This window comes from Vipera berus, assembly GCF_964194415.1.
Source record: "Vipera berus genome assembly, chromosome: 4".
Lineage (NCBI taxonomy): Eukaryota > Metazoa > Chordata > Lepidosauria > Squamata > Viperidae > Vipera > Vipera berus.
Window position 1 is genome coordinate 110,222,440 of NC_138206.1, and position 16,362 is coordinate 110,238,801.

At 42.4% G+C, this 16,362-nt stretch overlaps 1 protein-coding gene across 2 annotated transcripts in view; it reads left to right on the forward strand.

Annotated features, from left to right (window-relative positions):
- The window catches only part of TBC1D4 (TBC1 domain family member 4), a 98,094-nt gene that overhangs the window by 24,191 nt on the left and 57,541 nt on the right, over window positions 1-16,362 (forward strand). For both annotated transcript variants that reach the window (XM_081327217.1, XM_081327218.1), the window contains exon 2: window positions 15,743-16,333. In XM_081327217.1, coding sequence (XP_081183343.1) covers window positions 15,743-16,333 — 591 coding nt within the window. The remainder of the gene's footprint in view (window positions 1-15,742; window positions 16,334-16,362) is intronic.

Below are 16,362 nucleotides of genomic sequence, written 5' to 3' on the forward strand. Positions count from 1 at the left end.
CTCATGGCTTTTTGAATAAGTAGAAATGCACGAATTGAGCTCAGCTCTTGTTTGTTTTAACATTGTTTGCAACTTGGGAAATCGCCCCAAACTAAGCCACAGGTCATGGAGTGCACACCAGAGTGTCTGGGATCCAGCATTATGGGAAGTCAGGGGAAGGGAGGATAGGCACCAAAAAACTTCCTCAAAGAAGGTTTGGTGGTACTTTTGTACATTAAAGTAGGAGCTTTCATGGACAATTTATTGTATCAAGATTTATGTTTCAGTGTTGAAGGAGTTACAAAGATCAAACACCTTAACCTGAGATAGGACTGTCTGCAATTCATTGTGGTGATTGTGATGAGTGCAGTGTAAAACCCTACTGATGTCTACTGTTGCCACTGATGTATGTGCTTGTAGAGGAGAAAAGAGGAAATACGACTAGATTTTCCTCTAAAATATTTGGAAATATTTTTTAACAGTTGATTTACACTTCAGCATTTTAAGAAAGCACTCCTCTCAAGGTGTTGATGGTAAGCCTGTTTAATTGGTTGGTTAAAAGAAGAGCTGTCATTTTAATTAATGAAACCCTTGAAGAAATCAGTTTAAAGTTAATTGGCAGTGCTTAATTCAATTCAGAGAATTACGTTTCTGGTCTCTGACCTTGATGGCCACCAGCAAACTCAGTTAGGCAGAAATTCCTTTTAGATTTCATAGGAAAAGAGTTGGAAGGGACAGAGTTGGAAGGGACTTTGGAGGTCATCTAGTCCAACCCCCTGCTCAAGCAGGAGACCCTGTACCATTCCAGACAAGTGGCTGTCTAGCCTCCTCTTAAAAGCCTCCAGGGATGGTGCACCCACGACTTATGGAGGCAAGCCTTTCCATTGATTAATTGTGCTCACAGTCAGGACATTTCTCCTTAGTTCTAGGTTGCTTCTCTCCTGGATTAGTTTCCATCGTTCCTTGTCTTGCCTTCTGGTACTTTGGAAAAGTAAAATTGAAACACATTGCCTTTCTTCAGGCCACCTGAACCTCCAAGAACTCAAGGACTTTATTTGCCTTTTGGTAACTACTACGTTTCCTCGAAAATAAGCCCTACCCCAAAAACAAGCCCTAGTTTGGGGGCGAGGCGCACGCCTAAAAATCAAGCAAGGGTCAGGGGTGGAACTGACCCATGGGCTCCGCGCATGCTTACTGTTGCAGCTAGGCCTCCCATGCCCCAAAACCTGCCTCGCTGCCCCACTTCTTCTGCGGCCACTCGCTGCACGTGTCAATTCAGAGCTCGGTTCTCGGCTGTAGAGGCCTTTCCTGAAGGCCTCAGACTGCAAAATGGAGGCCAGGGGGTGCCATGTGCATCAATCTGTAGCTCCATTCTCAGCTGCAGAGGCCTTTCCTGAAGGCCTCTGATGGCAAAATGGAGGACAGAGGGTGCCGTGCGTGTGAATCTGTAGCTCCATTCTCAGCTGCAGAGGCCTTTCCTGAAGGCCTCTGATGGCAAAATGGAGGACAGAGGGTGCCATGTGTGTGAATCTGTAGCTCCATTCTCAGCTGCAGAGGCCTTTCCTGAAGGCCTCTGACGGCAAAATGGAGGCCAGGAGGCGCCATATGCATCAATCTGGAGCTCCATTCTCAGCTGCAGAGATCTTCCTTAAAGGCCTCTGACGGCAAAATGGAGGCCAGGGGGTGCCATGCGCTTGAATCTGGAGCTCCATTCTCAACTGCAAAGGCCTTTCCTGAAGGCCTCTGATGGCAAAATGGAGGCTGGGGGTGACACACTCATCAATCCGGAGCTGCATTCTCAGCTGCGAAGGCCTTTCCTGAAGGCCTCTGACAGCAAAATGGAGGCTGAGGGCGACATGTGCGAGCGGCAGCAAGCGACCACAGAGGAAGTGGGCCAGCTGGATGGGGTTGTCAGTGCCCCCGCAGTGAGGTGAAACAGGAAAAGACATCCCCCCAAAATAAGACCTGGTACCTCTTTTGGAGGCAAAAAAATAAAATAAAAATAAGACCAGGTCTTTATCTTCCGGGAAACACGGTAGTTAGTGGGGCAAGATTATATTTTGTAAAGAAGGTGTTTGAGTTCATAGAAGTTCTGTAGAGGCTGCAGTCTGCATTCCTTTCTAGGCCTGTGTCCAAATAGCATCCTTTATCAGGAATAGCCTTAAAAAAAATGAAGAGCTTTTGGCAGCAGTCTGGAATTCACACATATCTGTAATTGCGTAAGCACAGCATCTATAGGAGAGCATTGCGTTTTTCAGAAATGGAATTAAAAATAAAGCAAAGGTTGGTGCAGCTAATTATGGGATGTTTTACCTTAAGGCAGCAAAATGTTGCTGGTACAGATCCTGCTTTGCCAAAAATTTTGTAGTGGAAAAACACCTGCCTAGCTCAGGTATTTGATTTCTTGTTCAAACAATTCAAGGTTGTTTTGCAAGATCCTGAGATCCAGTTTCACAAATGGTTACTGTCTCCTATATGTCACCTGGCATAATTGCTTGGCTCCCTGAAAAACACTTTTCAAACCAATCGGTAAGTTAATTGAAAGTTACATAAAACTTAAAAAGCATAATGTTGTATATGGTAATTTAAACATACAGACACTCAAATTGGGATCAAGTCATGATGATTGTATGAACAATTGCTTGCTATCCAAATCTGACTTTAATAATGTAACTTGTAGTCTTCCAATAATATTCCTGTGATATGTTTGATGTCATCCATCCGCATGTTGTTTTTCCTCCTCCTTCCCTCAACCTTGCCAAGAATAATTTTTTTCTGGTCCTTCATCCATGTTCATCAGATGTCCAAATATACTGTATGATGCTTTAGTTGGTGATGGTACCTCAGTTAATCTTCTGATCCAGGATTGGCTGATTAGTTGAAAGACATCTGTCATTTTCATCCCACTCCCAATGTGACAGGTACATGTTGCCATCAGAAATACTTTATTTGGATGTCTTCAGATCTTTGTTGTCATATCTTTATACCTCACGAACTTGTCTAGGTTTTTATTGCCTTCTTCCCAGAATGAATCTCTGCTTTATTTCTCCAGCACAGCATTCCTCTTATCTAATCTTGAGATTAAGAAAACATAACTATACGTCACCATCATCTTCCCTGTCAACTGTAACTTCGAACAAAATGCCTTCTTGAAGCTTCTCATTAAAATACAGCAAGGATTGACCATTATGGGTTGGATTGGAATGATTGTGGAGTGGAATTAAGTGTTGGATTGGAAGACCCAAAGGTGCTTTTTCAGGAGGCAACTGGACTTTCTTGTTTTTCTTTGAAGACGTTTCACTTTACATCCAAGAAGCTCCTTCAGCTTTGACTAGATGGTGGGGAATGGAAGGATTTATACTCCTTGCAACCTGCTGGTCATTTGCATTATTTTAGAGAGTTTTTGGGGCCATTTGGAGGTTTACCAGTGTCCTCAGGATCACCTGAGAAGTGCAAATGTGTGTGGAGCCTTCTTAGCTGCAGGATGTTTTCTGCCCTGTGTCCCTTTACTGTTGAAGACAGGTGCAGGCTGTTGGGGATAACTCTATGTTGTCTGCATCTCATACTGAAGCAGAAATGGTTCCTCTAGTCTGAAGTGTTTCTGGAAATCCTTTCATACTCCCGCACCATTCGAAGGATGTTCATTCCAAAGTACAAAGCTAAAATGTCTGTGGAGATTCTCAGTCATCCAGGTCATGATTGTTCAAAGGGTGCTTTTTCAGGAGGCACCTAGACTGGAAGATACTGTGGATGTAGATTTATTTGGCCTAAAGAAGGTGTTGGAATTCCCCAAAGCAGGTGTTGAAAGAAAAATCATCAGGTCCAGTTCCAAGCTGGGAGTAAACAAAAATGGAGGCTAAGATGCTGGAAATAAAGATGGAGGCTGCTTAGAAGGAAGGTTCCAGCTTATTGAGTTGCAGAACCAGAAAGAAATGTGGTTCTGGGGCAGCTGACCACATGGAGCTGGGAGTGGTGGGTTTTTATACCTTCTTGGGCTTTTGTGTTTGGAGTTGTTCCTGTTCCTGCAGCATGAACTTTGACATGAACTTTTGAGTGTGTTCTTTTGGTATTCTGATGGTGGTGGGTTAATCCTATTATGTCCTAAAGGTCATGTCCTGCTTCTCTGGGGTTGTGACTGATGGCTATGTCCTGTGTTGGATTTTTGGGTGAGGGGTTGCTGGTTCTAATTCTATCACTCTGCTATTGTTAGCTATTGGTTTTGCTGCAAGGGATTTCAAAATAGTTTGTCTTGAATGGGCTTCTGCCCCGTAGTATTTGCTCATGAATGGGGTCTCAGTCTTTCTGAATGGGATTATCAAATCTGCATTTCTACAGAGCTGGCCTGTTTCGTTTCTGTTTGGGGCTATGAAGAAAAACTGGGCCTGCATTTCTGCCTTTAAGATCCTTTGGGGAAATATAATATTCTGTCTTTTTAAATATTCCCCCAAATATTTCCTTCTCTAAGAGGGTCGGTAGGCACTGACTTCCAACACAGGCAACAGGCATTTGCAGGCAGAGGACTCTGGTAATCAGAACAATCATCCACGATCATTATGACCTTAAATGGTTTGCTTCGAGATAAGCTCTGGTTGTGTTGCAGTTGTCCTCAGCAATTCAGTTGTGTCCTACCCTTGGCCAGTCTACTGTATGGATCAACACTCTCCATGCCCCACTGTTTCACACCGCCTCTTTCCGATCCTCCACGGTCATCCTGGTGTCCTCCTTTATACAGGGAGTCCTCGACCTACGACCACAATTGAGCCCAACATTTACGTTGCTAAGTGAGAAATTTGTTAAGGCAGTTTTGCCCCATTTTATGATTTTTCTCGTCACATTTGTTAACTGAATCGCTGCAGTTGTTAAATTAGTAACACGATTGTTAAGTGAATCTGGTTTCCCCATTGACTTTGCTTGTCAGAAGGTTGCAAAAGGGGATCACGTGAGCGCAGGACACTATAACCGTCATAAACGTGAGTCACTTGTCAAGTATATGAATACAAATCACGTGACCATGGGGATGCTGTAATGGTCGTAAGTGTGAAAACAGTCTTAAGTCACTTTTTCCAGTGGCATTGTAACTTCGAACAGTCACTAAATGAACTATTTTAAGTCAACAATTACCTGCAGTGTCCAGCCAGCGGGCATTAGGGTAGCCCCTTCTCCTTTTTCCGCTGATCACTCCCAGCAGGATTGATTTTTTGAATGAGTCAGCTCTCCTGGCACAACCAATATAGGACAGCCTCCATTTGGCGATCTTGGCTTCAAGTGATATTTTTGGTGAAGTTTGGTCTAGGACAAGAGTCTCCAAACTTAGCAACTTTAAGACTTGTGGACTTCAACTCCCAGAATTCCTCAGCCAGCCAGGGCTGGCTGAGGAATTCTAGGAGTTCAAGTCCATAACTCTTAAAGTTGCCAAATTTGAAGACCACTGGCCTAGGACGTCTTTGTTATTTTGACAATCCATGGGATGCATGATAGTCCACTCCAGCACCACAATTCCAAGGCATCCACCCTTCTCCTATCTGCCTTTTTCAGAGTCCCAGGTTTTGCAGCCATAGTAATAATTGGAAAAATTATTGAGTTAACTCATCTGCATTTGGTTTTGAGGCTGATGTCTTTATTCTTCCAGATGTTATTCCTGCCAGATGTTGCAGTTCTTCCAAGTGCTATACGCCTTCGGATCTCAGGGCTGCAGTCACCACTTTGGTCGATACTGGAGCCTAGGAAGATGAATTCCTTTGCTGTCTTGACGTCACAGACATCAGTTATCACTATCGTTGTTTTCTTGATGTTAAGGTGCAGTCCAGATTTTTCAGGCTGAGGTGGAGCTGTTGTCACAACTCAGGCCACAGCAGTTTACAAACATAGGCTGATCTCTTGAAAGCAAATTCAGGAAAGGGCTGACTCCTACTGGCATAAGAAAACCTCAGGGGTGAAGATTACACTCTGCTGACTTAGCTCAAATCCCAAAGCTTCTGAAATGAAAAGCTTCAGTTTAAGAGGCCGTTGGGAACCTTCAGTATCGGAAGCAGCTTGAAATAGTCAACCCATGATAGTTTCTCCAACTTCCTAAGTGGAATTTGGAAGGGCTTCCAGAGAAGCTTCTGGAGACCAGATTTTCGCTGGAATGGAATGGGTCCGAGAGAAAGAGCTCTTTCCTGACCACTTTGCCTGGAGCTGATAGTAATCCTCACAAATAATCACTTAGATAATGTTGTTGTTGTTAGCTGTGAAGTCGTGTCTGACCCATCGCGACCCTATCGACAACGTTCCTCCAGGTCTTCCTGTCCTCTACCATCTTCTGGAGTCCATTTAAGCTCACGCCTACTGCTTCAGTGATTCCATCCAGCCACCTCATTCTCTGTCGTCCCCTTCTTCTCTTGCCCTCAACCTTTCCCAGCATTAGGCTCTTCTCCAGTGAGTCCTTCCTTCTCATTAGGTGGCCAAAGTATTTGAGTTTCAACTTCAGGATCTGGACTTATAAAGAGCAGTCAGGGTTGATCTCCTCTAGGACTGACCAGTTTGATCGCCTTGCAGTCCAGGGGACTCGCAGGAGTCTTCTCCAGCACCATAGTTCAAAGGCCTCAATTCTTTGGCGCTCAGCCTTTTTTATGGTCCAACTTTCACTGCCATACTTAGATAATACCAACATCTTTTAAGAAAGTCGGCGTTCTTCCTTCACTTCCTTCCTTCCTTTGCTGTCCATTAGTTGAAGCAACTCTTGAGTGTGACCAGGTTTGCTTCTCTCCAAAAACTGTAGACAGCATCATTTAACAAAATTCGATTCGCTTTCCCAAGGGAGCATCATCATAAGTGGAGCGAAAGAGAACTTTCGGCCTGGATGTTGGAAGGTAGAGATGTCACAATAGACTTGAGATGATGTAGAATCTTTCCAAGCCAGCGAGGTGATCACCAACCCAGAATGCCAACACTGATCTTTCTCTTGGGACACAGGGGTGACAGAGGTTTGACAGTGCTCAGGTTTCCTCCCACCCCCCAGATTTTGCCCAAAGGCAGGCGCAGGATGAAGCATCCATCTAATGCAGGCATTTGCGGTGCCAAGCAAATTGACTCTCTATCCCATAATCCTGGATGCCCAGGAGTCATGTTTAAGATTTTTAAGTATCTTGGGATGAAGGTGAGTGGGGTGATGGTGCACAGTAAGTGGGTCCAGAATTTATCTAGACTTTTACCGGTATGTTTGTGGAAATAATTCAGAAGATTTCTTTGTTGTTGCTGTATTGTAAACTAGGCCACGGCTTTTCAACCAGTGGTACGGGTACCACCTGTGATACATTGGCACCTGGCAGGTGATACATGACCATCCTAGAAAAGTGGTAGTGGGGGAGGGGAATAAGCTGAACTGGTGGCAGCACAACCACACAAGCCTGAGCGAGAGTTGGCTGGAGCTGCAAGGCTGTCAGGGCTTAGCAGAAGTGCCAGGATCAGTGCCAGGCTCCATCTGGAGCTCGGCGCTGATCCCAGTGCTTCTGCTGAGCCCAGAAGAAGCGCCGATCAGCCGGAATGTTGCAGCATCTCCAGGGTCTTGTGATTTACATTCAGATGCTTGGCAAATGATTCATATTTATGACGGTCACAGTGTCCCAGGGTCATGTGAAGTGACCAAAACCTGCTGCAACCACCCAGCAGAGGAGGGGGGAATAAAAACCAAACATACCCCCCCACCCCCGCTGCCAACCCTCAACAGAAATGCTCACAACAATAAAAACCTCGGACAGGAGGAAGAGCGCCGCCGGGCAGGCAGGCAGGTGTCTTGCTCGGCTGTGGCTTGGGGGGCACTTTTTTCAGTGCCGTTGTAACTTCGAACAGTCACTAAGCGAACTGTTGTAAGTCGAGGACTACCTGTACTTCATCACATTTTTTCTTGTCATCAAGTTTTTGACACCTTGCTAGGCGACTGGTGGTAGGTACTCGGATGTTGCCGTATCCTAAAAGTGGTACATTGGGTGAAAAGGTTGAAAAGCCCTGAACTAGGCTAAGCCTGTTTTGGGATGCATAGTACAACATTTGAGAGTTTCCTGTCCAGTTTTTTTCAGCCACTCTGGTCAGAGATGGTTCCTGGGGTCCCAGGATAATGATTTGGGGGTCTCAGGTTGCCTTCCCCTGTCCTACGTTAACCTGATGTGATTGGGACAATGTCCAGTTTGCATTGAAAGCCCTCCTCTCTCTCTCTTTCTGGTATTTTCTCAAATGGGAGAAGAACTTTTTTCCATTGTGTATTGTGTCTCTTGTGTTAGGCTTGCAAAGTCACCTTCAGGGCTCTGGAAAAATTGAAAAAATTACCTCATGCTCCCAACTATTTGGAAAAGTAAAAAAAAAAACTGTCAAAAGCTGAAGCAGCCTTAACAGATCACAAGAATTTTCTCCAGAATAATTATTTGACTCTGCTTCAGTAAAGAAGTGCTCATCAGGTTTGTGTGTGTGTGTGTGTGTATTTGTGTGTGTATTTGTGAATATTTGCAACTTCAGCAGTTTCTGAATCATGTTTTAGTGCTGAGTATCCCGTTGGGGCAGACCCAGATTGGCTCTGGGGTTTTAATCTTCTCCTGCTGGGTTTTTAAATATTTCACAAAACTTGTTTCTGATTTGGTCTCTTCATTGGATTTTCTTGTGGTTTGAAAATTTCATTAGTTCGTCAAAATATAAAATACAAAAGAATGGGAAAATAGGGGAAGGGAAAAGAAAATGTTGAAATAGTAGTGGAAAAAGGGGAAAAAAGGCGTTGACTTCTGACTCTCTTTAGCACAGTACAAAATAGCAACAGTACAGCCTCAGCTTTTTATTTTTACACATTAGTATATAACCAGCCATTTCTTCACCAACAAATCTATCCAACCAGCAAAACCAAAACGAAAACTTTTTCCATCACAAGCACAAAATCCAGAAGTGATTTCCAAATAGAAACCACAATGAGATATATTATCCTCTTCGAATAAAGCAATTCTCCATTGGATTTTTCAACATTTCAAGGGAAACGTTACACATACACACAGGCCCACAGACAGCCATATGTACATAAATGTATTTATATCTCTGCTATGTTTTCAGCAGCTGTTGCATCCAAGTGAGCAAAACCTGCCCATTGAAATCCTCCTGCAGGGAGCAAATTGAGCAATTTTGCAAGGAGGAAGACAGACGCACAACCTGGAACTGACAGAGAGCTTCCCTCCTCGGGTATCTGTGTATGTGTTTGCAGGGCAAGAAGTATATCTGTTTTTTTTTTATTGCACTCACTCTTCCTTCACACTCGAGCCTCTGTCTGTTTTCTGGACACTGATCCAGATGTTGTAATTTCAAAGCATGGCATGTGTAGTCTCCTGCCGAGATATCTCCTCTCTCTCTTCTCCGACTCTCTTGGGATTTCAGTTTTACTAGGGAGATGGTTGTGAATTGGAATATACCCCAAGTCTTCAAAGTATGGATTGGCTGCATTCTGCCCCTTTTGGGCTTGCAGAAACTGAGGCTCCGCTAAGGAAAAATCCCATCCTACAGGAGGCTGGATGACATTGCTTGACCTCAGCTAAGGCCTTCTCCTTGGTAGCCCCTCATTATCTCCCAGGGCACGTGAGTTTGTGGAAGATGACTTGACAAAAGCCTTCCCTAAGTTGAGAGTAGAGAATCCAACGTCACCCATCACTAGGGGTGACACGATAGCAGTCTTCCAATATCTGAGGGACGGCCACAAAGAAGAGGCGGTCAAAATATTCTTCAAAGCACCTGAAGGCAGGACAAGAAGCAACGGATGGAAACTAATCAAGGAGAGAAGCAATCTAGAACTAAGGAGAAATTTCCAGACAGTGAGAACAATTAATCAGTGGAATGGCTTACTTCCGGATGTTGTGGGTGCTCCAGTGCTGGAAGTTTTTAAGAAGAGATTGGGCAGCCATTTGACTGAAATGGTATAAGGTTTCCTGCTTGAGCAGGGCGTTGGACTAGTAGACCTCCAAATGTCCCTTCTGTTATCCGTTATCAAGTGAGTGAGGGGAAGTGGAAAGGTTATCTCAGGTCTGATAAATTGGACAGTAGATTACCATTCCTGTTTTACAGGATTCCTCCAGAAATATAGGCTGTTAAGCAAGCTCTGTGTGTAATAGCTTTCCATAATTGTTTACGTAGCCTCCGTCTTCTTCAAAAGAACAGAACCTTGGCATCTGAATCCAGCCTCAAGTGACCAAGCTTCTCCTGTGTTTCCTGGCAGAAATAGGAATCTTATCTTTTGAAGACCATTCTGATAACGTTTAAGGAGTGGATGAAAGACATTTCTTTCCCATTTTGACCTGAAAAATAGTGTCACAGTTAGGATGACAATTAATTTGTGTTCATCGAGTTGTGTAACTTTCATAAACTCAATTCTTGAAATATTCATCTGCGGTCAAGGGAACATAACTGGGTGAGGGGCTTGATAAGGGTAAGGCAGAAAATGACCAAACCAAACTTCTTGCACGTGGAAAATATTTCAGCAATATTTAAGTCAATTAAACCTATGTGGCAATGTTGTAAGTATGTAGAGTCCTATAGGTAGTCAAATATTTACAGACATATTTCCCCTGTATGCTGAATATCAGGAAATGTTGCATTTTTGAATGAGTAATCTTTGAAAAACTGTAGTGACCAAAACTAAGAATTCATGGAAATACATTTAAATCCTTGCCAATTCCATAGCAAGGTAAATTACTTTGCCTTATAGGGGAAGACATCATGGACTTTTTTTAGGGCTTGTCTGTTGGCCAAAGTTAGATAATATCTTACTTATTCTACATAATCCCCATAAGAAGAGGGCACTGTATATTACATTTGAAGGGGTAGAGACTATTTTGAGCCTACTAATTTAATAAACCCGTATTTGGAATCCTTATACATCTAGAAGACAGGTAGTCCTCAATGTACGACCATAATTGAGCCCAGAATTGAAGTGGCTGAGCGAGAAATTCATTAAGTGAATTTTGCCCCATTTCACGACTTGTCTCATCACCTTAAGTAAACCACTGAAGCTGTTAAGTGAATAACGCGGTTGTTAAGTAAACCTGGTCTCCCCATTGACTTTGCTCATCAGAAGGTCTCAAAAGGGGACCATGTGACCCCGGGACGCCGCAACCATCATAAATATGACCCAGGTGTCAGGCCTCCAAATGTAAGTCATGTGACCAAGGGAATGCTGCAATGGTCATAAGTGTGAAAAATGGTCATAAGTCACTTTTTGTAACTTTGAATCATCATTAAGCAAACCGTTGTGAGTCATGGACTACCTATCCTTTGCCTCCTGTAGATACAGGCGTAATGATTATACTATTGTTGTTAGTTGCGAAGTCGTGTCCAACCCCTCGTCACCCCATGGACAACGTTCCTCCAGGCCTTCCTGTCCTCTACCATCTTCTGGAATCCATTGAAGCTCACGCCTACCGCTTCAGTGACTCCATCCAGCCACCTCATTCTCTGTCGTCCTGTTCTTCTCTTGCCCTCAACCTTTCCCAGCATTAGGCTCTTCTCCAGTGAGTCCTTCCTTCTTGTTAGGTGGCCAAAGTATTTGAGTTTCAACTTCAGGATCTGGCCTTCTAAAGAGCAGTCAGAGTTGATCTCCTCTAGGACTGACCGGTTTGATCGCCTTGCAGTCCAGGGGACTGGCAGGAATCTTCTCCAGCACCATAGTTCAAAGGCCTCAATTATACTGTAGTGTGCTGTATAATAAGAGAGAAAGACAAAACTCAGGAATACAGGAACATTTATTCTGATGAGAGAGCTGCTTTTCAAGCTTGACATCTTTAAAAGGTGTGGACTTCATATCTCAGAATTCCCGAGGTAACATATTGTCTGGGAATTGAAGTCCACACATCTTAAAGTTGTCAAGGTTGAAAAACTACTGGATTACGGTAAGGCATCTCTTCCTACAGTGAGCAGGAAGACAGAAATCTGTGTTCTCACTTGACCATCAAGGTCATTGAATCACCTTGGCTTGGTCAGCTGCAGCCTCAAGTATCTCCCAGGGTTGTTTCAAGAATGGGTAGGAAAAATGGCTGAGCAAGAAGTCTTGGTTTTAAAAGAGATTCCTCCGAAGATTTTAAGGAGAAGGAAAGATTTTGCATTTTTAGTACAGGAACTTAAGAAATGTGATATTAAGTTTAGATGGGAGATTCCAGTTGGACTGGTGGTGACGCATGAAGGTAAAAGACATCGTCTGGTTACTGTGGCCCAGGCATGTGATTTTTATAGCAATGTGTTAAAAGCAACCCCCCTATCATTTTTGGAAGCTGTTAAGGGATACGGCGAGGGAAAGCTTCAAGATGTTGCAGATAGACAGAGGACAATGGTGTTGGAGGGGATCAAGATACAGTTTCATTGGATGTTGCAGGAGGCCAGAGGAAGACGCGTGCCGCCTTAAGAAGAGTGAGACGAGAGCAAGAGCAAGACCAGCAGATAGTTATGGAATCTCCAAAGTGTATTTACAGTGAAGATGTGGGAGGGGCGCGGTCCAAAGAAATTTTGGGGGTCATGACAGACGTGCTCCAAAAGTTTTGGGGCGTTAAGATTGCTGATTAAATTTTTAAATTAGTATCTTAATGGATTAAATTTATCATAGAGGAGAAAGAAAGTTTTTTTTTTAATATTTAACACAATTTAAGATGGATGTTATTTGCTTGTTAGAAAAGTATATTAGGGTTATGGACTAAAAGTGTGTGTTGAACACATTTGGTGTGATACATGCAAGAATTATTTTTGATTATGGTTTAGTTTGGTTGGAGATTATTAAGGTTAATAGATAGGCGCTTTTGGCGCGTAACTGAGAATTTGTTTATTTTTTTTCTTTGAAATTAATATGAATAAGGACTGGGATTAAGAAAATCTATTCTGAGTAAAGCTCTTTTTTGTTTTTCTCTTTTTCTTTTTTACTTTATTTGTAATATTAATATTGTTTGTATTCATTTTACATGAGCTAGAGGGAGATAGAACTAATAGTTTATTGCTGATAACATAGGGGTGCTTATGTTTGTTTTTTGATTTTATACCCTGTATTTAGCTCTGGGAAGTCGGGGGGGGGAGGAGGGAATGGGGGGAAGGGATAGGGAGGGTTGGGTGGGGGAGGGGGGGATTAAAGTTAAAATGTATTGTAAAACTTTTTAAATAAAAAAAAAAAGAATGGGTAGGAAAAACACCATTCTAAAATATCTGTGGAGATTCTCAGTCCACCCAGGTCATCGTTGTCCCAAAGATGCTTTTTTTTTTTTACAAGGCAACTGGACTTAACTTGGCTACATGGCTCTTTCAGGTTATTGTTTGGACAAAAGTATAATAAAAGTTTCCTGTTTAGAAGTGGAATTGAGTTACAAATAAGCTGTCAACTTTGCATAGACTTTACATAAATATGTGTGTGTGTGGGGGGGGGGGGGGTTGTATCTTTTTGTTCCCAAATGGATGCAGGCTCAAATGAAATATTTACGACGTTGGCTTTAGACCTAACAATATCTGGAAATATCTTTTTTTTTTTTTGCTGGCCGTTGTTGTCTTGTTCAAAACAAACCAACTCCAGACCAGAAAGCTTTCACTTCTTTTTCCACTGCAAGAGAGAGTTTTTTGCCTTGCATAATCTTGTCCCTTGAAGAGCTTCCAAGTTTTAAGCCCTCCCTCTCTCGTTTGTATCTTAAAAAGCCAGTGTTACATGTTTGCAATGCTGATCTAGCGTGACTGGAAGGATAGACAGTTGGGTTCTTCTTGTATTTACTTTTTCCAGGGTTTGTTTTTTTTTTTTTTTTTTGGTAAAAGGAAATGGAATTTCAGCGGTAGCTCAAACGTCTGCCTCTTGGTTTTGATGTTTTGCCGAAGCAGAAACTTTATACATTCGTTTGCCACACATATAGGAAATGCAAAATTTTCCTTAAAATGTTGCAGGTCTTTACGTATTAATTATATGCATTACTTCAAAGTATGGGGTTGGCTTTCCAATTCAATCTGCAATTAATGTCAAGAGTTTGGAATGTTAATATTTATTTATTATGCTTGTTTTTCACTGTGCCTCTAGTCTCCATAGAGCTTCCTACTCCTATAGAGAAACAAGGAGAAATACCATTGTGCTTGGGAAAAAGCCAAATATAATGTATTGAGGAGAAAGGAATCAAATGCCCATGGAGATTTTCAGTCATCCAGGTCATGGTTGTCCCAAAGATGCTTTTTCGTATAGATTTTATTAGTTTTTATAAGGTGGGGTTGGGGTTGGGGTTGGGGTTGGGATTTGGGTTAGGGTTAGGGTTAGGGTTAGGGTTGGGTTTTTTCCAAATAACATTCTCAATATTTAGCAAACAGCTTAATGTCTGGATTCACATGCTTAACAAACAGTAATAGATAATTGTTAATTATCATAAACAATATGTTAATTGCTCAATAGCCTTCTTCTTGCTAATATATATTCAAAATTACATATCACATTCCTTTCTCTCTAACTCATTTTTCTAACCATTGATAGAAATTATCCCATGCTCTAAAATACACTGAGTCTTTTTTCTCTTTTATCTTTAAAGTCAATATATCCATTTCCTGCCTGGACAGGGGTTATTATTACTACTACTACTACTACTACTATTATTATTTCTGCACACTCTAAAATTTTCTTAATTAAAACTTCTTCAGCTGGTAAATTTTCATTTTTCCAAATGTTGGGCAAATACAATTCTTGCTGCCGTTAGTACGTGTAGTATTAAATACCTGCAATCTTTCTCATAATTTGCTCCTATTATTCCTAACAAAAATAATTCTGGCTTAAAGTCTATTTGTTTTTAGTTATTTTCTCCAACCATAAATGTATTTTAACCCAAAATCTTTTTGCTTTGGGGCAAGTCCACCAGATATGATAACACGTACCTGGTCTTTGTTTGCATTTTCAACAGTTTGAATTATTTTTAAACATTTTTGCTAATCTCACTGGTGTCATATGCCATCTGTAAAACATTTTATATAAGTTTTCTTTATATGCCACCGCTTTAGTTAATTTAATATTTCTTTCCCATAACTTTTGCCAGTCTTCTAATTCTATATTATATCCAAAGCTTTGCCCATGTTATCATTGTTTCTTTTACTTGTTCTTCCTCCATCTTTAAGTTTAACAGAAATCTATAGATTTTCTTAACTTTTTGTCTCTTTTTAGCAGTATCTGATCAAATCCTGTCTGTTCTTTATAAAATCCCATTGTTTTAACATCTTTTTCATCTCTCGTTTGAATTTGCAGATATGGCCACCATGCTAGATCAATACCTTGTTCTTGTAAATCTTGTCTGTCTTTCAATTTTCCTTCGTTGTCTAAACCAAAGATGCTTTTTTTCAAAAGGCAACTGGACTTTCTTTGTTTTTTTCCTTGAAGGCGTTTCATTTCTCATCCCAGAAGCTTCTTTAGTACTGACTCATGCAAGCGGTTTCTTCAGTTCTGTCAGAACTGAAGAAGCTTCTTGGATGAGAAGTAAAATGTCTTAAAGGAGAAAGCAAGGAAAATCCAGTTGCCTTTTGAAAAAGCATCTCTGGAACAAAGGAATCAAATGTTGTGGTTCCGTCAGAGAAGGCTGGGCAGGTCAAGGTTACCTTGAGTTGAAAATTGCTCTGATTTCTCCACACTCTTTTGAATTCAGAGACCACAAACTAGTTCTGGGCATTGTTGTAACACATGTGGGAATTGCCTCACTTGTCCTCTGTGTTTTCACTGCACTCTAAGCATCCTTCATGATGTTATTTTTTTCTCTCTCTTCCCTTTTGCTTTCTTCTAAAGGTTCCAGATGTTATCAGTAGTATAAGGCAGGCTTCCAAAGCAGCCTTCAAAGAAGACGTGAAGCCCAATAAAGAAAATGAAGATGCCTTCTACAACTCCCAAAAATTTGAGGTCCTCTATTGTGGGAAGGTGACGGTGGCCCACAAAAAGGCCCCCTCCTCCCTCATCGACGACTGCATCGAGAAGTTCCACCTGCACGAACGTCAGCGCCTGAAGCTGCTCAGCGAGCACAGCAACACAGAGTCCAGCGTGGACCTCATGACTTGGGAAGATGAACCCGCTTCCCCCTTGGACAGTCCATTTCAGGAAATGGAGGGCTCCAGTGGAGGCACCCAGGGGATGTTCATCGTGGGCAGCCAGACCAACCTGGCCAATTTGGCCAGCGGCCGGACCTCTTTCCCAGAGCGGATCCTGGAGGACTCAGGAATGGAGGAACATCTGGAATTCCGTTCTCGCTGCAGCAGCGCTGCCAGTCTGCAGAGGAGAGCTCAGGAGAATAACTCCAAGCCTTCGTCCCGAAGGCGCCACGCCAGCGCCCCGAGCCACGTCCAGCCCTCAGACTCTGAAAAAAACAGGACAATGTTGTTTCAGGTAGGGGGGGCCATTTTTCATGGACCCGG